This window comes from Schistocerca nitens, chromosome 4 (assembly GCF_023898315.1).
Source record: "Schistocerca nitens isolate TAMUIC-IGC-003100 chromosome 4, iqSchNite1.1, whole genome shotgun sequence".
In the NCBI taxonomy this organism is placed as follows: Eukaryota; Metazoa; Arthropoda; class Insecta; order Orthoptera; family Acrididae; genus Schistocerca; species Schistocerca nitens.
The window spans coordinates 337349467-337374725 of NC_064617.1; the positions used below are offsets into that span (position 1 = coordinate 337349467).

A 25259-nucleotide genomic window follows, 5' to 3' on the forward strand; every position below is an offset into this window, starting at 1 on the left:
CGGTGTCCCTCAGACGCAATTCAGGGGAGGTAAAAGCACGTCGAGAACAATTAAAATGAACACATACACATTTGTCTGCAGAAAAGGTAAAACCCGTCTTCGCAGTCCATGCCTCTAATCACTTTATCGTAAGATGCAGCTGCCGACTAGCAGTGACAAGACTGGAGGAAGAACGGAAAACAGCAAAATCGTCCACAAACAAGGAGCACTGGGCAGGACTCCGGATAGTGGACGTGATACTGTTAAGGGCGACGGCAAAGAGGGTGACACTTAAAACGCTTCCCTGAGGAACACCATTCTCCTGCACGTACAAATCAGATAGCACATTACCAACTCGATATCGAAAGGGGCGGCGGGAAAGAAAGGACCGAATGAAGATGGGGAGATGGCCACGAAAGCCCCACTGATGGAGTTGACTGAGGATAAGGCGGCGCCAAGTAGTGTCATACGCCTTATTAATGTCAAAGAATACACCCAGACAATGCTGGTTACGTAGGAAGGCCTGCTGGATGGCCGCCTCAAGCAGGGTCAAGTTGTCTATAGTTGAACGACATCTCCGAAAGCCACACTGAGAGTGGCTAAGGAGTTGCCTGGTCTCGAGCAGCCAAACCAGACGACGGTTGACCATGCGTTCCAATGTCTTCCCGACACAGCTCGTCAAAGCAATACTCCGATAACTACTGGGATGCATTCGGTCTTTTTCCGGTTTGAGGAGGGGAACCAAAATTGCCTCCCTCCACGAGTCAGGGAACATGCCGGATGACCATATCATATTAAAACAATTCAGGAGAACTTCCTTGGATGGCAGCAACAAGCGCTGCAGCATGCTGTACAGGATTTGATCATCACCTGGCGCAGTATCGTGAGCCACAGACAGCGCCGAATCCAGTTCCCACATTGTGAAGGGGCAGTTGTAGGGTTCAGAATTTGGAGACCGGAAGTCCAAGTGATCCCTCTCGATGGCAGTGCGGTAGCGGCAGAAATCTGGATCACAGTTAATAGTGGCAGTAGATTCGGCAAAATACATGGCCAGTGTCTGGGCAATGTCTCTCGGCGCCGTGAGTAGACAACCCTGATGCAGCAATGCCGTGACAGGTAGTTGGCTGCGTTTCCCGGAAATCCTCCTGATGGCTTCCCATACTTTTGTAGAACTAGTGGAGCGGGAGATTGAGTTCAGGAACGATTGCCATGACCGTCGTTTGCTCTCTTTAATCACACGCCGCGCCTTGGCCCTTGCCACCCGAAAGGCCGCAAGATTGTCAGCTGAGGGACGGCACTTGAAGTGGTGCAGAGCTGCACGGCGGGCTCGGATGGCTGAGTGGCACTCAGTAGTCCACCAAGGGACAGGGCGCCTCTTGGGATGACTTGAGGACCGTGGGATCGACAATTCAGCAGCATGGGAGATCACGGCTGTAACATGGTCGACCCATTCGTGGACGCTAGCACGGTGTTCCAAAACAGCTAAATGGCTGAAGTGTCCAGTCAGCTCTGCAGAGGTGCCACCTGGGCGGCACTGGTAATGCCACAGTCTCATCCAGGAGGCGAATCCAAAGGTGGAAGTGGTCACTAGAATGGAGGTCAGCGGCAACCTCCCACAGAGCAGAATCCGCGAGTGCTGGAGAGCAAAAGGAAAGGTCAATAGCTGACGACGACCCAGAAGCAGTACAGAAATGAGTGGGAGCACCAGAGTTGAGGATGCACAGTTCTTCGGATGCCATGAGGCTTTCCAGAATGCGACCCCTGGGGCAAGTAGTCGTAGAGCCCCATAAGACATTATGAGCATTGAAGTCCCCCAGAAGGAGAAATGGGCGGGGGAGTTGGGTAATAAGGTCTGTGAGAGCCTCAGAGTCTATTGCATCCTGAGGCGGTAAGTAAACGGAACAGATTGTGAGCCTCCGCCCCACAAGAAGGTCAACTGCAACTGCTTGCAAGTCCATAACTAGAGGGAGCTCAGATGAGTGGTGCATGTCATGGACAAAAACCGCAACACCACCCTTTGCCCTTTCCCCCATCAGATCATCTTTTCGATACACGGTATAGCCCCGTAAAAAAGGAGCATCAGTGGCCCGGAAATGTGTCTCTTGGAGACATAAGCACAAGGGGCGCTCTCGTACAAGGAGTTGTAATTCGGCCACATGCGTCCTGAACCCATTCAGGTTCCACTGTAATATGGGAGCCAGTGATCAGGGTGGCTGAATTTTCACCCTGCCCCTGTGCTTTGGAGGAGAGCCCGTACTGGCCGGAGATTTATTCCTGGGGCGAGAAGATCGCCCCCGGTCGACATCAATGTCCATCAGCTCCGATGGCGACCCAAGGGAGATGTCATAGTACGATGGCATCGTCATCGGACTGACCCTGACTAGTCTCCTCATGTGGCAAAACCTTCACCTTTGGCGTCTTCGTCTTGGGGGGGCTTAGAATGCAGAACCTTGTCAACAGTTGGAGCTTTACTCGCCTGGGCAGAAGGTGCCATATGGGGAGGGGCAGGAAGTACCCCAATGTCAACAACCACGGCCTTGTCCGACGTTGTGGGGAGAGCTGCAGGTTGCAAAACAACCGCAACAGCACAAGTGCACTAACAAATGCAGGTATTAGTGCTGACACTAGCAACCTCCGTTTGTGTAGCAACAGTGGCCTACTGTACCGGTTTCTGCAGAGTGGAAGCGAAAGATGTTGTAAACACAGGAGGCTGCATGGCCTTAAAGAGCTTCTTTGCCTCACCATAGGGGATGCGCTTAGATGTTTTGATCTCCTGTATCTTCCATTCCTCGAGATAGATGGGGCAGACCCGGCTCCAGACAGGGTGACTCCCAGAGCAATTCACGCACTTCACAGGCGATGAACAATCGGCTCCTTCATGGGCAGGCTGACCACATTTACCACAAGTGGCTATCCCATTGCACCCCAACGTAGTATGCCCAAAGCGCTGACATTTAAAACAGCGCATTGGGTTGGGGAAATATGGCCATACTGGCAAACGTAAGAAACCCACTTTAACATGCTTTGGGAGTCTCGGGCAATTGAACTTGAGAATAAACGAGTCGGATTTGACTAGGTCCCCATCGACTCGTTTCATAATATGCTGCACGTCGACAATACCTTCGTCAGCCCACTCAGATTTCAACTCGTCCTTGGGGATATCCACCAAGTCCCTACATGTCACAACACCCTTACTATAGTTCAAAGTGGAGTGGAGCTCGGTCTCGATAGCGTACTCTCCGAGACAGGTTGCTTTCCTAAGAGAAGTGACTTGATGGGAACTAGAAGTTTCAACTAACAGAGTCCCATTGCGCAGACGCTTCACAGATTTCAGTGTTCCTGCAATTCCCTCAAGACCCATGCGGATGTAAAAGGGAGAAACTCTCTCAAAGCTACCTTCCTTCCGTTTGACAATCAAAAACACATTCTGGATATCAGCATGTGCTCTGTTATGACAGTCTGATAAATCTCTAGGAACACCAGGCGCTGGAGGACTCGCAGCACGAAGTCGCTTTTTCGATGGGGTGTGTTTTCCTACCAGTGGGCCACCCAATCCACTGGTAGGGGGAAATGTAGAGGTCGAAGGGTCCATTGTGGTCCCACGAGCAGCTAGGGAACTAAAGGTCCGCTCAGACAGAGCCCAGCGTGCCTGAGTAAGCCTTATACAACTGGGGTGCGGCAGGTGCCCCAGAGGTTGCCCGCTTGCGACTGTTCCACCCCAACAGCCATGCATCTTATAGGCGCGCAGCACACCGTAAGATTGAGGGGTTTTTATAGAGGTTTACCTTCCTCACAATCCAGGCGGTCAAGCCAAGATTACCATTCCCCGCAGCACACAACATTCCACCGCTGTACCATGCGGTGGTCACTGAAGCATGTCCGGGGTTTACGGTGACAGGAGACTGGCGGCACTGACCAGTCCCCAGCTCAGGACCCCGGGGTCGCCAAGCCCGTACTCAGCAAATGAATGCTGAGCCCCTGGGGGGAGCTGCCATAGGTCAAACAGATATCAACTGCATTTTTTTTAAATAGGAACCCCCATTTTTTTATTACATATTCGTGTAGTATGTAGAGAAATATGAATGTTTTAGTTGGACTACTTTTTTCGCTTTGTGATAGATTGCGCTGTAATAGCCACAAATGTATAAGTATGTGGTATCACGTAACATTCCACCAGTGCGAACGGTATTTGCTTCATGATACATTACCAGTGTTAAAATGGACCATTTACCAATTGCGCAAAAGGTAGATATCGTGTTGATGTGTGGCTATTGTGATCAAAATGCCCAACGGGTGTGTGCTATGTATGCTGCTCGGTATCCTGGATGACATCATCCAAGTGTCCAGACCGTTCGCCGGATAGTTATGTTATTTAAGGAAACAGGAAGCGTTCAGCCACATGTGAAACATCAACCACAACCTGCAACAAATGATGATTGGTTTGATGCAGCTCTGTCGCAACTAATCCGCACATCCGTAGCAGACAAATTGTGCGAGAATCGGGAATGTCAAAAATGTCGGTGTTGAGAATGCTACATCAACATCAATTGCACCTGTACCATATTTCTATGTACCAGGAATTGCATGGCGACAAATTTGAACGTTGTGTACAGTTCTGCCACTGGGCAAAAGAAAAATTACGGGACAATGACAGTTTTTTGCAAGCGTTCTATTTAGCGATGAAACATCATTCACCAACAGCGGTAATGTAAACCGGCATAATATGCACTATTGGGCAACAGAAAATGCACGATGGCTGCGACAAGTGGAACATCAGCGACCTTGGCGGGTTAATGTATGGTGTGGCATTATGGGAGGAAGGATAATTGGCCCCTATTTTATTGATGGCAATCTAAATGGTGCAATGTACGCTGATTTCCTACGTAATGTTCTACCGATGTTACTAAAAGATGTTTCTGCTGTGTTGGCAGAAGAGCCAACACCGTGTTGCTAGAGGAGGCCAAAATGCACGCGTTTAATTACATGCAGACTGGCGTGAGGTCTGGAACAGTTAAATGTAATTAATATAGCCAATAAGGTATGCTGTTGCTGGAATACTTTACTTTAATCCATAATCGGTGTACATCGCTCTTGACGGTACATTAATAACAAGCTCAATATAAACTGGTAATGGCGCCTTGCTAGGTTGGTTGGTTGGTTGTTTAGGGGAAGAGACCAAACAGCGAGGTTATCGGTCTCATAGGGTTAGGGAAGGATGGGGAAGGAAGTCGGCCGTGCCCTTTCAAAGGAACCATCCCGGCATTTGCCTGGAGCGATTTAGGGAAATCACGGAAAACCTAAATCAGGATGGTCGGACGCGGGATTGAACCGTCGTCCTTCCGAATGCGAGTCCAGTGTGCTAACCACTGCGCCACCTCGCTCGGTGGCGCCTTGCTAGGTCGTAGCGAATGACGTAGCTGAAGGCTCTGCTAACTATCGTCTCGGCAAATGAGAGCGTATTTGTCAGTGTAGCATCGCTAGCAAAGTCGGCTGTACAACTGGGGCGAGTGCCAGGACGTCTCTCTAGACCTGCCGTGTGGTGGCGCTCGGTCTGCAATCACTGACAGTGGCGACACGCGGGTCCGACGTATACTAGCGGACTGCGGCCGATTTAAAGGCTACCACCTAGCAAGTGTGGTGTCTGGCGGTGACACCACAGTTTCACTGCATGACAGAATGGCGATGTACTACCAACATGATCGATGTCCGGCACATAGCTCGCACGCGGTTGAAGTGGTACTGAACAGCGTAATTCATGGCGGGTGGATTGGTCGTCAAAGCACCATATCATGGTCTGCATGTTCACCGGATCTGACGTCCCCTGATTTCTTTCTGTGGGGAAAGTTGAAGTATATTTGCTATCGTGATCCACTGACAACGCCTGACAACATGCGTCAGCGCATTGTGCTAACATTACGGAAGGTGAACTACTCGCTGTTGAGAGCAATGTCGTTACACATCTTGCCAAATGCATTGAGGTTGATGGACATCATTTTGAGCATTTATTGCATTAATGTGGTAGTTATGAGTAATTACACTGTAACAGCAAGTGTTCTCAGAAATGATAAGTTCACAAAGGTACATTTTTCACATTGCAACAACCGAAATAAAATGTTCAAATGTACCTACATTCTGTATTTTAATTTAAAAAACCTACCTGTTATGAACTGTTCACCTAAAATTGTTAGCCATGTGTTTGTGACTATTACAGTGCCATCTATCACAAAGCGAAAAAAATGGTCCAACTAAAACATTCATGTTTCTTTACGTACTGCATGAATATGAAATAAAAAATGGGGGTTCCTACTTAAAAAAATGCAGTTGATATCCGTTTGACCTATGGCAGCACCATCTAGCGGGCCAACCATAGCGCCATCTGGTTTCCCCCTTCAAGCTAGACAAGTTTTGTTCTTTGTAGTTTTTTCATTTGACACTTATTTCATGAGATATTTGGCCCAGTCATGATCAATGGACCACTCTGTATATACAAGTACTTTAGCATATTTTCAGCATAAAAATTGCTTGATTTTGGGTGTCGGTCCTTGTTCCATACTAGGCTATTTACTCTGCAGGAATTCATGGGCTTACCTTCCCCTTTCACTAACTGCCTTGTCATTCCTCTCACTGTCTTCTGTTGTGTTCACCAAGTACCTGAAACTTTCCATTTTTTAGTACTTGCCCTCTAATACTTATATATGTTGCTACTGTCCTTTTATTCCTCATTGTCCACCATCACTTCACACTTCTTTCCATGAAATTTCAATCAATACTGTCCCCATCACTTCTTCCCACATCTTTCTTGTACCTCTCATTTCCATTAAACCCCCAGCAAACGTTTCCATCATGTTTCCATTTCCTACCCACACTGCCACTCCTGTCATTATCTCATCCATAATGATGAAGAGAGAATGCACCTCCCAGCATCAAACTAGTGTCTTTTCTCATCTCACTTTTACACACATCAAATGTCACACATTTCTTTTATTCTTCTCAAAGCCTTCCGATTCCCCTTTTTTTTGAACAGTTTCTCAAACCTTATTTCTTTTCACATTATCACGTCTCAACATACAGGAATATTATTACTAAATTCTGCCATAATTGCAGTGTCTCTTGGAGCTGACTTACACTAAAATTTAGATTCACTGTTGACTTTCCTGGTCTAAACCCATACTGTTCCTCTCTCTCTCTCTCTCTCTCTCTCTCTCCGTCCTGCTGCTACCATCTTGTATACCCTCTAGCCTGAAAAACTTCCCTAAATTTCATAGTTTTCTGTACTCCTCTTACAAACTGATACTATGATTCCCTTTTTCCAGTCTACTGTTCTCGTGACTCAACAGACCCACTGAACACCATCTCCACATTCCAAATTTCAGGCAGCCCAGGTACTTCTCCACTGTCATTACCTTCATCACTCCCACCACTTGTATCTTGGTCCATTTCAGCATTCTCTTCATTACCTGTTTCCTCTTCCCTACTTCCATTTGTGTTCAGTAATTCTCTATTTCCTGTACAGTCTCAATTTTCTTTCCTTCTTTACTGATCACCCTGACTTTTTCATCATACTTCTCTTCTTAATCTTGACCATAACAGAGAGCTTTCTTACTGCAGACTGTCTTATTCCACAATTTTTGTCCACCTTTCCATTCATTTTCTCTTCTCTCTTGCGACCACCCTCTTAGCCACCTTTTTCCCAAGTGTATTCCTTCCTCAATTTCTCTGTCCTCTCCTGAAACCATGCACAGCTGAAACCATGTACAGAATGGTATTACTTTCCTTACAGCTTCATCCCTTACTATTATCATTCAACAACTCCCCATTCTTCCTCCTTACTGTATTTCATTCTTTCATGCATTGCTCTTTACTGTTTTATTAACTTAAAATATTTACAAAATTCAGGGAATTCAGTTCACAATGGCAGAATGTGGATTTGTACCCTGTCAATCCAATGTAGAAGCTCTTCACCATTACCAGTTTTATAACTTTCTTGGTGATGGAGAAGAGTATTTGAAAGTTGTCTTCCAATATTACTACAATAATACAGGATATGTACATAAAGTCCGGGAACACCTTCAGTTATTTATGGCACAAGAACTAAACATTGTACAGATGTCATACATATTGCATTTTGAGGAGAAACTTCATTTTATTTATTTATTATTTTTTTTTTTTTTTTTTTTTACAAAACATTCGATATGCGAACCATGAGTGACCCGCAGATGTCAATACGGTGATCGAATTCTTGCTATACCCCTCCCAGCATGGCATCATCGACTGTGGCAGTCGCTTCCTGTATTATCTCCCGGGGCTCTGCTACATCATGTGGTAGAGGTGGTAAATACACCAGATCTTTAATGTGCACACACAGAAAACTCACACGGAGTGAGATTTGGTGTTCGGGGAGGCCATTTCATGAAACAGCTGTCCCCTTCTGTAGCACAGCCAATCCATCGTTGTGGCAGCTCTGTGTTCAGGTACCCATGAACTTCACGATGAAAATGGGGTGGAGCTCATCCTGCTGAAAGATGAACAGAGTGTCTGATTGCATTTGAGGCATCAGCCATTGCTGAAACATGTCCAAAGAGGAATATCCAGTGACAGTGCTCCACATTCACTTGACTCACACTGGGATGTCGTCTTCTCTTTGCTGGGCACAAGCAAGTCATCTTAACGAATTTGTTGTGCCAGCTGTGTTGAACAGCTGTAGCACACTTGTTTTTGTTAAACTTGAACACTCAGAAAGCTCGCTCCGCACCTGAACTCTCCATGTCTGGACTAGCGCTATCGGCAAATTACCAAACTATGCTGTGGCAGTATACTTGGAAGGAGGGCGGGGGGAGGGGGGGGGGGGGCAACTTTCAAGGTTTCTCTTCAAAATGACATATGTATGTTGTCTGTACAATGTTTGGTTCTAGTGCACTAAATAACTGAAAAGTGTTCCCAGACTTTATGTACACCCTGTATACTAATTTTGATCAAAAAATTCTAAATGTTGAATTGCACTTCATAATCCCTCATCAAACCACTACCATCGCTTATAAATATTCCAATGCTCTCTCATCTCATTTTGTCTTCACATTGGGCATGTGCACCCAAAACAAAGTTACCAGAAAAAAATTATGCTATTTATTTATTTCTAGTTCAAAACAGATTTACACTGAAAGTGGAATGCTGAATTTATTTGTTCATGTTCTGGCCCATATTTACACAAATACGAATCAAAAAGGACAATTTTCCAAAGTCTGATCAAAATGTATGCATCTAACATTAAATGTGCCAAATTAAAATCACTGTTGGTTTCATAAAAACTTAAACAAGATAATTTTACAGTCTTCATTTCACTGAGTGGTTACTTTCCTCAATTTGAAGTGAACATTGTGCAGATGACAAACAGTTCTGAAAACTGTTGCAGAATTTTGACTACAACATACACTTATGTTAAATCATTCATTGTGAGAGTCCAATTATTACAAACCAGTCTGGAACCTTAAAACAAATTTGTCCCATGACCTTTGCACATCAATTACTCAAATGTAGGCACTTATTCATTTATTCTTATAAAGTTTCAAACACAGTAAAGTGAACACTATGGAAGACTGGGATAGTAATAAAATGATAATGACATTAATAATAAAAATAACAATAACAAACAATAATAATGGCTTAAGAATACCATGGAGATTGACACAAATTTGATACACAGCTTTAATTTGAAATTACTAAATATGAATCCATTAAAACAATGGGAAATACATTTAACTGAACAATGCACAACTTCACAAATAAAAAAAGAAAATGTTTTTCTTGTACAAAAACAGTAATGATGTACTGACCTAAATATTTCATTCTGTGTGAATCTATAGGCACTGAAATTTTAAACTAAGTTTCTTTTGTTTCTGATGTGATTAAAGAATATGCAAAGGTAACTGTTTTCACAAACGAAAAATAGGGACTAAAACAATTTCAAGGTACAATAGCATCTTAGCCAATAACACATTTTTTGTGACGTGTGCAAAATTCACTTAAAAAATTAAGTCAGTCAGTGAGGGACTTCCTATAAGAACTCCCTGAAATTGCAGTAACTGCAATGAAATTTTCTCCGAATCAGCCAAATGGTGTTATTTACTTCAATTTCCCCATTCTTATACAAGTATTTTAATGTTTTCTTTTGCAAAACTGTTAAGTTTCACACTTACAGTATGTGAATTATGCTAATGAAGTATTTTTACCTGGTTAAAAAGATAAAGACCAAACTTCAAAGTCTAAAAGAAAGCATGATGTTGGCAAAGACTGCAGCGGTTGGATTCCAATAGATACACAGATTTATGATTTTTAAACTAGTTTGAGCATTTCATTTTGGTTTGTCTGTTGAAGACTTTATTGGCTTTTGAAATATCATCAGATGGCCTTCATGTTTCAAAAATCAGTGTACAAAACCTAGATCTATATTACAAACAAAGACATTTTCCAAGTTTATTACACCTCAACTACTATCTGCCATTTGAAAAAAACTTCTTGGTTTCACATCATATCAAATTCAATGGACAAAAAACTGTATTCAGATAATCTGAACAATAAAACAAAACAACTTTTAGATAAAAGTGACATTTCTATCAGCTACATTTTCCTCAGCACACACCATAACTTTTTATGATGAAATAGCAAAAATACACGGAACACACCACCACACGATAATCTGAGTCACAGGCCATAATATTTCAAATTCAAGGAACAACAGCTTCCAGCATTAATTTTAGTAGCTGACAACATACAAAACCTGACAACTTTCTTCGATGACTTTGAAATATCACTTAAGAGGAAGTATCTTCATTGAAAATGTGACAGCACTTCAACAGAAATCACAGAAACTATTGGACCATATCCACATTTACAAGCATCTGAGGAGAGGGGGGGGGAAAAGAAAGTAATATGCCAACCTAAAAGACTTAGTAACACTGGTAAACCAGTGATACCACTTTCAAAAGTGTTACTTGTGAGAATATCACAGCAATAATTTTCATGCAAAACAGTCATCCCACAAAATGAACCTAACAATCTATGACCACATTTTAGTATCATTTAACTATAATTCACACAAAATATACATAACTATATGTATGCAAATGTTATGTACAAAAAGAATTCTAATGTGAAATGCAGTCTCTGATTTCAAATGCACTTCTTTGACATTTGTCACCGATGTGACTATTGGATTTTAAACACAAACTGCTCTATAAAGTATTTATATATAAATATATTATATAAAAGGGAAATATTACATATTTCCTAGTTTTACTTCTTTATATATATATATGTGTGTGTAGTTCTAATATATTCTTACTTCTATAACAATTTGATTCAATTTTAAAAATACTAGTTACTGACACTTGTCAAATTCTCTTGCCATGTGCATTCGATTTACTGCTTTGTAAAAGCAGCAAGGTGGCAATTTTATGTAAAACACACACACACACACACACACACACACACACACACACACACACAAACCAAATTAGCAGCTGTGTTAAAGTAGATAATTAAGACATAATGATTTTGTCTTTCATAAAGAGAATACTGAATGGAAAAGCAAGTTCACATTAACCACTGTATGAGTATCCTCCACGTAACAGCACTCCAAAGCCTATATTTACAGCAATATGTCTTACATTTACAAAATCACACAACATGACTTTGCACCATTTTCTTCCTTCCTTTCAGTATTACTGTCAGCTGCTTTCTGCTTTGCAATCTCTCTCATCAAGTCATAGAATACCTGAAAGAGAAAAATTTGAGTAGTCCAATATTCTGGGATCATCTTATTACACAAATCAGAAAACAGTTCACACAAATACGTCTATTTTCTTTTCCACCAAGCCAAACTGAGCTAAATGCAATACAGGAAAAACTGTACCATAGCTACAACTAAAAAAAGGAAAATACAGAAGGGTCAAGTCTCTGTAATTGCTCTACAGAAGCGGCAAGTCTCTGTAATTGCTCCCTGGTTTCAGTCCAACGGTGAAGGACAGGAAAGTGATAGGAGGAAAGGGAAAAATAACATACACAAGGCATGGACATTCTAATGTTCTGTCTTCATCTTCTAGTGTTTTCTAGTTGCAAAGGTTTTCATGAAGTCAACATCCAGTAACTTTTGGCTATTACTGCATTTACTCAGTAAGGGGTGGGGTGGGGGCGCATCAATGCATGCAGAATTCTGGAAGAGAGATCAAAAACACTCATCAAGCCCTAAAAACCACTGTGTAGCAAGTGCTATTCACAGAGAGAAAAAAAAAAAAAAAAAAGAGAAACACTATACCCCAGTTGCGTACCAAGCTTTACTTATGATTACAAACAGCACCACATACCAAACTTCCACAGTGCCTTGTTTTACGAAGCGATATGAGGAGCGTAACGACGCCAATTCTTGAAAAATTGTTTAAATAGGCTTATTTCCAACAGTTTATGCTAATGGAATGTTAGTAATTAACACACATTTCCCTGTACTCTTAATAATTTATATGTCTTTTAAACATTAATCAATCATAATGTACTTTAATAGACTGGAGTTAGAACGGTAGTCATCATTACAATTTTTTATAGAAAAAAAATTAGAACTTTTAGTTAAATACCTTGAAAATTATTCAACATTAGGTAAATGAAAAGTCTACTAGTACTAAACATAGGCCTTAATTTGAGGAAGAAATTTCTGAGAATCTAAGTTTGGAGCACAGCATTGTATGATAGTGAAACACGGGCTGTGGGAAAACCAGAACAGAAGAGACTCTAAGCATTTTACACATCTGAGATGTGGTGCTACATATGAATGTTGAAAATTAGGTGAACTGATAAGGTCAGGAATGATGAGATTCTGCACAGAATCGTAGAGGAAAGGAATATGTGAAGAACATTGACAAGGAGAAGGGACAGGATGATAGGACATCTCTTAAGACCTCAAGGAATAACTTCCATGGTACTAGAAGGAGCCGTAGAGGAAGACAATGATTGGAATACACCCAGCAAATAACTGAGGATGTAGGTTGCAATTGCTAGTCTGAGATGAAGAGGTTGGCACATGAGAGGAATTTGTGGTGCACAGGATCAAACCAGCCAGAAGACTGAGGACTCAAAAATTGTAATGAGGAAATTCCATACTTTACTGACCAGATCAAAATCTTTAGAGAAGAAATGAAGTAGTTGTAATACTTCACAAGTGAATGGCCAGATGTCAATATCCAACAGCGACAATATTTTACCAAGCTATTATGTTGCCATCATCAATGCACATGATGGCAACATGGTCACATGGGAAAATACTGTGGCCACTGGACACTGACATCCAGCTGTTCTCCAGTGAACTATTTCAATGTGAATTATGTCAGAAGAAGATGAAGAACAATATTTTTGATTCTTCTGTAAACTAAAAATTCATTAGCAAAACTAACTACAACTTACGAAACAACAATATAAATTACCTGAATGAAAGTTTGAACTGTCCACGGGTGTACTGCCGGTCCATAGTGTCCAACGGGCACAATATTTCGACGATCAGACATGTTGCCATCGTCAGGTGCACTGACGAACTGAGCTACTGAGGGTGGGCGGCCATCTTAAATCCCCTCCCCTCGTGAGGCATTCTCTCCGTGGTCTGTCCCCGCGCATCAGCGGCCGGTGAGACGTTGGCGTCAACGTCTGTGGTGGCATCAGTGTATTTGCCTCGTCCACCCTAGTCACCCGTTCGTTTCCTTTGTTGTGTGTTTTTTCAATTAAAAAGACACTCAGCAAAGGAAATGAATAGGTGACTAGGGGCGGATGAGGCAATTACACCAACGCCACCACAGATGCCAACGCCAGTGTCTCACTGACCGCTGATGCGCGGGCGTGGAGAGAATGCCCCGCGAGGGGAGGGGATTTAACATGGCCGGCCGCCCGCCCTCAGGAGCACAGTTCATCAGTGCACCTGATGATGGCGACACGTCTGATCGTCAAAATATTGTACCCATTGGACACTATGGACCGGCAGTACACCCGTGGACTGTTCGAGCAAGCAATATGCCAGGAGAAACTGAAGAATGAATGGAAGTCATTTGGAAAACATATCTCTAGAAGTATTTGTGATATTAACAAGGCAATTGTCTAAATGAAAACTACAAAAGAAAAAATAATCTTTATTTACACTACAAGTGATATCAATGCAAGTGGAGATGCTTCATTTTATTATGTTCCAACAAGTGCAATTTAACTTCCAACAACAAAAATGTTACAGCGTAAAGTTTCACTGTAAACTATGAATTAATTGCTGAAGCACTCGGCATTCATTTGTGACAGGGTAAGCCCCACTGAGGCAGCTAATGCAATTTACACGAGAGAAAGCTACCACTCCACAAATTTCTTACAGAGTAACACATGGAAAACAAGTACCCAACGGTATTTCCAGAAGACCACACAGAGTTCTTGGATCATTCAAAATGGAGAGCACTTAGCTTTAGGTGGTTATAGGCTTGATGTACCTGGCATTCCAAAGCTGGAGGCTCGGTGATGTTTTCAGTTCTCCACTATCATAAATTCTGGGCACTCTTCCATGACAACTGTTGAGTAAGAATACAAAACCCTGTCTTTGAATGTGGGGATCATGCAAAGGAAAATGTTAGAATCGCATAATATTGCTGGAACTATAGGTAAATCAGCCCAGTCATGTCATAACGTGCAAATTTAACAATGACATATGGTACATAATGTTGGGACAAACTAAATTAGATTTATTATTCAATGGTTGTAAACGTCCTGCAAGTGACTGAATGCATCAGACCAACAAACGATGCTGTTGAGGGTTGTGAAATCAGCAACTGAGCACCGGCCTGGAAATCACTGCTTCAGCTAAAAGGCTCGTATTTTTAAATTCACAAGAGGTTTTGGGCTAACAATTGTCCATCAGCTGAAATTACCTAAAACAAAATAACAGAAGTGCACTAAAACGTAATCTTTACATATGCTCGGTATGCATAAAATAATGAAAACTATTGAGGACAAACTTTTTTATAAAATTTTATAATTCAAATAGCAGTTTCGCTAAATACAGTGAAAATGAGAGAATACTTTGCAATACTGTGGCAACAACTAATAAAACAGAGAAACCACCTAGGAAAGAGGCACGATCTAAGAAGCAGAACACTTAAGTCGTGTTTTGACCGCGAGTGCTGTGTGACTGGTTAGAGCAGAGGCCACCACCGCAAGTGAGTGCAGAGCACATAGTGGCGTGCACTGAGGGAGCTAACTAGTTAACCTTGGTGTGACTATACTATGGCCATCTTCTAGGATGACTAACTGAATAGCACAAGACTGACTAATTAGCCCAGCCATGCACGTTTCAACTGACAATTTTAAATGCAGAACAGAGAAAATATTATAAAGTAATGTAAATGAAACAAAAGGTGTGTAGTGAAGTATAATAAGACAAATTTTAAAAGATTAATGAACACATTAAAATTAGGACACAAAATTAGTGGGTGATAAAAACACTAAATAAAAAGCTAGTAACTTGAGGAGACGTGTTCAGAATAAAACCTAAATGAACAAGGAAGGTTTTGCCATAAGCCTCACCAAACAACCATTCCAGATTAGCCTATCACCTGCCAACAAAGACAACTTTGAAAAAATTTTGTAGGATCCTTTAAAAAGGTGGTCTATATGCTAGGGTTAGTAAATAGCCTAGGAAAGTGGAGCCTACCTGTGTCCTAAGCATCCAATAAAGTTTTTTACCCAACTGAAACACCACCAACTAGAGAATACAATCACTATGCTCAGTATCTATCAGATTCAATGCAGTGATTGCCCATCAGTCTATATAGGCCAAACTGCACACACTTAATGTACAGAGAACAGCATGATCTCAGCAATTCAAGATCAGCCCCGTTAAGCACTTGAAAAACAACTCATTCTATTTTAGATATAAAATAGATTGCAGTATTTGACATCTTCACCTAACGCCATATTTTAAATATTTTACAAGAAATTTAAATTCTCCTCAGCATTAACCACGATCCACTGTACACTTTGAATGAACAAATGCTTTCTTAAGCACAGAGCCCTAATGAATAATTTTTCTTTCTTGAAGCAGTGTCCACCTTATTTACTATTAAAAACAGTCTTGATCACAATTTATTTATCAAGGTGACCGGTTTTGACCACTGCTGTGGTCATCTTCAGACTTACAAGTTGTATACAAATCTATAATTAGAGGGCTACATACATGAAAGAAAATACATAAAGTTATAAAGCAATAAAACGATGAATTACCATTGAGTAGGAACCTCTTTCTGTTGGAGGATCACTACTGGAGAAACCAGTGCACGTCTTACTATATATAATGGAGGCTCCGCCCACTGATGATGGCATGATGTCATTACTAACCAATGAGTTATAAGTTGAATAACAATGTAAAATTTCTTAGTTAAAAGAACATTGTCAAGAATTAAAAATAAATACACACTAAACTTAGCTTATTAAAGAGCTATTGTCAATTAAGAAGCGTTAAAAATATTTAAATATGTAGGATAAATGTACATGGGTTGCACCCTCAAGGCCTGTTAGTGAACCATTTGGAACCACTGGTTGCCATGGTGAAGTTGGATGCCGTTCCAAAGATGAGGCAGCAGGCTTCTTTCTACTGAAGTTGTTGTAAAGTCGATAGGCGTACTAGTGGTTGCCATGGTGAGGACAAACGCCAGTGCAAAGATGTGGCAGCAGGCGTCTTTTTAACGAAGTTGTTGCGAAAGTGGAATGGCAAAGATGGTCACGTCAGACGATGTATTAATGAGCAGCAACTTGTCTTTATTGAAACGATTTTCAATGAGTAGGCTGCAATAATCTTTAGCTGACATGTATACTACATGCTGCAACAAAGGCCTAAAATATAATTTAGCTCCAGAATTGAGCAATGCAAATATTAAACGTGTGATTGCTGATGTAAAGATTGCTGCAAAACATGCACAATTTAGTAGGTCTGAAATATGTGACATTGCATGTAAAACTAAAAATGTCATTACTAATGAAAGACATAAAAATAAACATAATAATGAATTAAAACTTGTAAAACAAATCAACCAGACGTTAATAACTAATAAAGCTATTGCAATCAAGGCAGATAAAGGGAATACTCTTGTCATTCTTAGTGAAGATGATTATGTTTCTAAGACTTTACAATTTTTAACGCTGATGGAATAACTGAGGTTAATAGAGACCCCGACTTCAAGATTTCAAACAAAAATTAAAAAGCTGATTGATGATAGTGACTCTTTACTTTCACCTAAAGATAAAATAGCACTTAAAAGTTATGAACCCCACTTTACCTAAGTTGAGATCACAAATCAAATTACACAAACCAAATTTACCAATTCGTCCAATTGTTGATAATACAAACAGTCCCTCTTGTAACCTGAACAAAAAGCTTAATCAAATCTTAAAATACTTTTACATTTATGAAGAAAATTATAGTATTAAAAACAGTTTTGAATTAACTAAATTAATTTATGATGTGGATATTCCAAAAAACAAAAGGTTCGCATCGTAGGACATAACAAATCTTTACACGAATATACCTATTCGAGAGACTATCTCTATTATTAATGATAACTTAACGTATCACAAAATCATGAGCCCCGAAGAAATAGTAGAATTCATTGACCTTTAAGAATTACTCTAGATTTTAATTATTTTTCATTTAATAATAAAATATACATACAGGATGATGGACTTGCAATGGGGAATTCCCTGGCTAGCACTATAGCAGATATCTTCGTCAATTATGTTGAAATTAAATTTTTTAAAAAGAATCCAGAAATAACAAATAAAATTATATACAACTAAAGATATGTTGATGACACATTGCTATTATATAATGGTTCTAAAGAAGAAATTCATGCTTTTGCTAACAACTTAAATAATTTACATCTAAAACTTGTATTTACAGTAGAACACGAAAGTAACAATAGTATTAATTTCCTGGACCTCACAATTGCAAACAAGAATGGAAAACATAATATTTCTATTTATAGAACACTCACATCAACCGACATGATAATAAATGCTACATCATGCCATCCATTAAGATACAAAATGGCATTTTTTAAAACTATGACACATAGGATACTGAAATTACTACTTCAACCTGATGCAATCCAGAAGGAAATTGATACATTAAAACAGATAGCAGTTGCTAACAATTATAATTCCCATCAGGTTGATCTGTTATATCAAAAATTACAAGAAACAAATGGTGCTGTTATAAATTCCAAGAAGAGATTTAGAAAAATGACATACATGGGACCTATTTCAGATAAAATAAATAAATTATTTAAGAATACAAGCATGACAATAGCATTTAAAACCAATAACCGCCTACAGATGAAACGAACACACAATTGGGGACTCAAATATATACCAAAAGTCAGGCGTTTACAAAATAATATGTAATGACTGTCAAAAACAGTATATTGGCCAAACTGGCCGTAACTTTCTAACACGTTTTCAAGAACATACTACCGGTACTGCACGTACCAAATCAATATTTGGTCAACATCTTGATGGATACAATCATTCTGAGGATTGCATTTCCAACAATTTGAAAATATTACATACTGTGCCAAAAGGACTACTGCTAAACACTTTAGAAGAAATTGAAATCTTTTCACTTCACAAAAATAATCCATTATCTGTTTTAAACGAACAACTTCAATTCAAAGACAAACATTTCTTTGAGCTTTTCGATGATCTGCTTTAGAATGTTCACTCCTCTGTCCTTAAAAAAGAGAAACCAAATATTAAGACTTTTAGGAAATATTTTATCCTTACATTGTAATTTTATTTCACCAAACATTATTTTATGACTGACTATCTGTTTTAGAATTTTTGCTTATATGCTTTTAGACTGTATATTGCTAATTCACATCCTTTTATTTTTGACACTATGGTTCATAGTATTATAATTTTAAATTCCTTCAATTTTCATTATTTTTATTTGTTTATAAGACTGGCATACAACTTAAGGAATAGCAATGCCTTTTAAAAATTGTAATTTACATACGAACTTCATAGAACATATTTCATAAATATGGACAACTACTTCGTATTGTATTTGTGCAGCATGTAGTATACATGTCAGCTAAAGATTACTGCAGCCTACTCATTGAAAATCGTTTCAATAAAGACATGTTGCTGCTCATTAATACATTGTCTGACGTGACAGTCTTCACCATTTCACTTTCGCAACGACTTCGTTAGAAACAAGCCTGCTGCCACATCATTGCATGGCAACCACTAGTTCGCCTATCGACTTTACAACAACTTCAGTGGAAAGAAGCCTGCTACCTCATCTTTGGAACAGCATCCAACTTCACCATGGCAACCAGTGGTTCCAAATGGTTCACTAACAGGCCTTGAGGGGGCAACCCACGCACTGCCAAACTGAAGTTCATTTATCCTACATATTTAAATATTTTTAACACTTCTTAATTGACAATAGTTGTTTAATAAGCTAAGTTTAGCTGTATTTATTTTTAATTCTTGACAATGTTCTTTTAACTAAGAAATTTTACATTGTTATTCGACTTATAACTCAATGGTTAGTAATGACATCATGCCGTATTAAGTGGGCGGAGCCTCCATTATATATAGTAAGATGTGCACTGGTTTCTCCTGTAGTGATTCTCCAACAGAAAGAGGTTCCTACTCAATGGTAATTCATCGTTTTATTGTTTTATAACTTTATGTATTTTCTTTCATGTATGTAGCCCTCTAATTATAGCTTTGTATACAACTTTTAAGTCTGAAGATGACCACAGCAGTGGTCGAAACCGGTCACCTTGATAAATAAATCTTGATCAAGACTGTTTTTAACGTATTCAATAGTGTCCTCCTTCATTCCTTCTTTCTACTTTCTGATAATTGTGTGCTGGATATGTACCGGTACTTTTAATGGCATTATTAATCACTAATATTGCACATTACTGGAACTTTGCTAAACATACAGCTACTAAATGGCAATGCTTATTAATTAATGGAAAAAACCTTGTGTTTCAGCCTGTGTTCTGCACACTTTTAAGAATTCTACTTTCAACAGAATTCTGCATACTTAATGGTTTTATTAACTTATGGTGTACCACTGGCATGTAGAGCCACTAAATAGCTTGTGCCTGTCCCTCAGGGCAAAGACTTTTTCTCCATTACAATTTATTCTATGCAGGTCTCCAAGCTGCTAGCTTTTTATTTAGTGTTTTTTTTTTATCGTCTATTAGTTTTGTTTCCTCATTTTGATGTGTTAACAGTTCTATTAAAATGTGTCTTATTGTACTCTAATGTTCTACATTTAATATTCTGCATTTCAAGTTGTCAATTTATATGTGAATGGCAGGACTAGTCTGTCTCTTGTCTTTCACTTCCAGTAGTGCTAACAGACAGCCATAGTATCACCACACCAAAGTTAACCATCTTAGCTCTATCCTTTGCGTGCGCCACTCCACGCTCTGCGCTCATGCGTGGTGGTCGCTTTCATTCTACATGGTCCCGCTGCACTCGGGATCACAGCACACGACTTTTGTTTTCTGGTTCTTATCTTATACCATGCCTCTTAACCTAGGTGGTTCCTCTGTTTATTATTATTAGCCTCCACGATACTGCAATATATTCCCTCTCATTTTTCACTGTATCCAGCCCAACTGCCTTTACAATTTTTCAAATGATAGTCCTCATCAGTTGTCATTTTACATATACAAGCATACGTGAAGATTATTTTTTAAGTGCACTTCACTTTTTTGTCTTCAGTTATTAGCACCTGATGATCAGCATTTGTTAGCCTGAAACCAGTCATGAATTTAAAAATAAAATAACTGAAGGAGTGATTTTCACATCTGAATGAATTAGATTCAAACCATATCAAAGTAACTAAAATAGTCTTGAAAACTCGTTAACATACGAACAGCCATAAGATGGTGAAGCCAAAGACTGACATTAAGTTACCCAAGGTAAGAAGACAGCGATTAATGAAACGATATAAAGGCAATTAATTAGTGCAACTGGAACAGCTATTTGCAGCAGCCCAAGCTTCCAAATATATAAAAGGAGGAAATGCATTTGGTCTCAATAGAATGGCTGAACAAATTTATAACAACTCAGGAATGAGCTGAAGTACTTTTATCACTACACTGATCTCAAGGGATATCAATATTTTTCGAGCTGTGGTAAATATGTACCACGCAAAGGTATAACAAAGTTCAAATTTGATCACAAGTAGCGTGTTTTACAATTATTTTAAGCGTAGTAGCGTGTTTTACAATTATTTTAAAACATATCAGAATATGGAAAAAATTAGTTTTAAGGTAATTGTGACACACATTTACCAATGAATTTGACGTAATGTCACACACTAAAGGAAGTACGCTATTTTGTAATAAATGACATTTCAAAACCTTGACTTTGTACCCAATATAGGTTAATTATTTCAAAAAAGAAGACAGCAACCAGCCACTATTGATAATACTATTTATTTACAATAATAGTGCCGTAACTGATTTTGAGCTCATGGGTTCATCTTCAGATGGCTGTTCATGTCAAGATGCATATCTGTTTAAGATAACGTAAGTTTTTGTCTATTTCTTTCCCGTTTTGTGAAAGGTTCTTGGGATTGTGGTGCCCTACAATATCACTGTTAAGTAGAGTGAATACAAATAGAAGTTCATGGTTTAAATTAATATACATAGTGTACACATACTATACATAAAATATTGGCAATTTTTCACGTGTGTTACACTTCAGGATACATCACACACGTGCCGGTAAAATTTTAAATAATCACTAAATATGTCTGGTCTTGTGCACTCTAAATTCTTTTAAGCAGCTGGCCCTCAAAGCGTTAAGTTTTAAATGAGAGTTGAGCGCTCTGTGACTTAAACCTGATATTAAGTTTTTCTGTGTGGTTTTCGCAACGTAAATTTTCTTGGAGTACCACTACTGTATTATCTCTTCTTAGGTTCTTTATTATGGCGTAACGCCATGCGTGCCAGAAGATGAAAACATGCACTTGAAATCAGCAAACAGTTGAAACTGGTAAACAGTTTGGACTGTAACACTCCGTTTCAAATAAATTGACTGCCTCTGTGGAAAAGATTAATAAAAGCCAAATTGCTTTAGCAAACAAACAAAAATAATTTCATGTTCTGCAAGGCACTTAATGCTTGACAGCCAAAATCATAAAAATAAAATAAAATCAGAAAACTAACAACAATATTAGCCTTCTAGCAAAATCAAACTTCTGGCTACTTGAAGTGGGAGAAGGTACTGCTCTTATGCTACTCAACTACGCATCCATGTGAGCCCGCTGGAAAGTGCTCAAACGAACCTAATGCAAACAATTGTGATGTCACACTCATCGTAAGCACTTTGTTGTTATGAAGTACTGCACAGTCTCTGTCCTAAAGCCTTTGACACATTTTGCTGTTGACGGACGTTAGAGTATCAGTTGTTACCAGCCGAAATTACAAAAAGTTAACTGAAACCTGTATCTCAATCAATAGAATGGTCATGACATTGAATGTACAGTAGGCAGCTCAGGAAAGACTGCAAGGGGTGAGGCAGGGAGAGGGGGAAACTTTTTTCCCCACTACCTTCTGCCCTGCGGCAGCCTGTGGTCTGTGTTACTAGATGCCCAAAAGATATTGTCTTACTACTAGACTTCAGTGTCAGCTTTACTGCGTTTTGTAGTCTGCGAACATTCTAGTGCAACATGCATAAAAACAACCACATCCTTCCACTTTTCACTGTGTACTGCATTTGTGTGTAGTGTTGCCAACTGTCGCTGTGTGTTTCTCCTTCGTCTTGTGCACGCTCGCTGCCATCCCCCCCTCCCTCCCCCCATTTTCTGCTCAAATAGTAAATGGTTCATGGAAAGAATGATTGTTGGAAATCCTCCATGTACACATCAATTATCTCTAACTTTTTACTCACACTGTTTGCATGAGATATACGTAGTAGGAAGCAATATATTTGTTGACTTCTTGGAAATTTAACAGCAAAGCACACTGTGATGCAGATGCCTCTCTCGCAGCATATGCCACTAGAGTGGATTGATACTCTCCGTAACACTTCCATGCTTACTAAATGAACCTGTAATGAAATGTACTGCCCTTCTTTGGATCTTCTCTACGAGCAGTAGTCAAGTATAGATTGAAGGTTTGTTGACGTACTGTATTTCCTGAGCATTTTTTCAATGAATCTCAGCCTAGCATCCTCCTTTCCTGTGATTTATTTTGTGTGGTTATTCCACTTTAAATTGCTCCCAACTCATGTTGATTCCTACAGGAGATTTTCAGTCCCCAGAATCATCATAATATGCGAGCATAAAGCATGTTCCAAAATTCTACAACAGACTGACATTGGAGATACAGGCCTACTGTTTTGTGCATCAGTCTGACAACACTTCTTGGAAACAGGAATGACCTGTGCTTTTTGCCAATCATTAAAAACACATCGCTCCTCCAGAGACCCATGGTACACTGCTGCTGGAAGAAAGTAAAATTCTTTTGCTTAGCCTATGTAGAATTGTACAGGCACCCTGTCGGGGCCAGTGGCAGTACTGTGCATGCTTTCCTTTTATCCAGGCAGGCAAGCTGCCACATGTTACCAGCAGAACAAACAAGCAGCTTCAATCCCATTCACACCAAGCTATGCCCAGCATAAGGAGGCTACAGGAGTCTTGTTTGCCAGTCCTGTTTCCCACTGTGCTATGCTATATAGCAGTTTATTCCATACGATTTTACTGTATTGCTATGAGAAGGGTTAGGAAGTTTATGTCTTTTATTGAGCAAGTATCACAAGACTGGGTTCAATCAAATATGTATTCATTTTGGATTATTGTAGGCCACAAAATGGTGGATTTTATTTGTCCATTTTTCCTTTTTAGGCATATTTAGGACTTATTTGTTTATTTCAATATGAACAGTTTTCTCTGCAATTTCACTCTCTTTCAACTATTACTGGCTATTCTCAAATAATCATCAGGTCACATATAATACATGTTTTCTGTAGTAAGTGGAACCCTCTCTGGGAGTCTAGATTCTCTGCACCTAAGAACCTGTAGGTGTCTATTATACTGCAATGTCAACTAAAGAAACATTTTGGAAGTCTTGTTTCTGTAACTTTAGTGTGTTTCAGCCAAATATGACCCCTGTTATGCCAATTTTAATTACTTTTTCCAGGATTGTATGGTAGGTTTGTTGTATTCATTCTAAGTGGCCAGAATAGAATATTCTAAATCCCCCAAATGCATTTTACCAATGCAAAGTTTGTTTTTCATACTATGTTAATCTAAAAATCAAAAGCTTTTCTTTCATATTACACTTTCTTCACAGTACATTACATACACTAGAAACTACGAAGTACTCCCCTGAGGCAACCAAAATGTCCAAAATTTATAACCACCACCAGCTCTTCAACTTAGCAGAGTAGGAGGAATGTTTGAGTTGAGGAATATAATTAAGGAATAAATTCCTAGAATACAGTTAAACACTGTTCACATGTTTGCAATAGAGAATCCGAATAGTCAGTGAGTCAAAACACTTTCAAGTTGATCTCTGTGGTCTGTACCTATCCCTCTTGTTACAGAGCTCCAAGCAGGTACAGTAACAATCCATTTGCTTTTGTGAGTTACAATATACTTACCTCCATTTACTACCACAAGTGGGTTTATCCTCAGCATGATGAGTACTGAATTATCCTTTCACTTTCTAAACTTTCATCATATTCCGGCACACTGTGTGCTCTATAAATCCCTCTAATTATTCGAGGAGTAAAATTTTCTATACTCTTTAATGCCTAACGAGGTATGTATTCCTATAATGGATGACAACAAATGCACTTTAGCACTACTATACAGTCATTAGCGACCTTCAATATCCCCTCATTCTTTTCTGCCCTTGCTGAGCGTTCATTTGAAAGCATTTGACTATTTGTACTCCTGTGACCAATGCCCAAACTGGATATGGCTAGGAAATCAAGCCGTGTCCTAAAGGAAGCTTCAAATATGGATAATTGGGGCGCGTGCACACACACACACACACACACACACACACACACACACACACACACAGAGAGAGAGAGAGAGAGAGAGAGAGAGAGAGAGAGAGAGAGAGAGAGAGTAAAATCCAAAACTCTGAGTAAGCCAAGTACCAACCAACTGACATATGCAGATGATAGATGTGAGCAAATAATAGTCATGCAAAATAAGCATGCATTCTGAAAGC

The 25259-nt window shown here is 39.6% G+C and overlaps 1 protein-coding gene across 3 annotated transcripts in view; it reads right to left on the bottom strand.

Annotated features, from left to right (window-relative positions):
• Positions 1 to 9127: 9127 nt before the first annotated feature.
• Positions 9128 to 25259, bottom strand: part of LOC126251679 (ras-related protein Ral-a) — a 35421-nt gene continuing 19289 nt past the window's right edge. For all 3 annotated transcript variants that reach the window (XM_049952261.1, XM_049952260.1, XM_049952259.1), the window contains one exon: positions 9128 to 11749. In XM_049952261.1, coding sequence (XP_049808218.1) covers positions 11645 to 11749 — 105 coding nt within the window. In that variant the 3' untranslated portion in view covers positions 9128 to 11644. The remainder of the gene's footprint in view (positions 11750 to 25259) is intronic.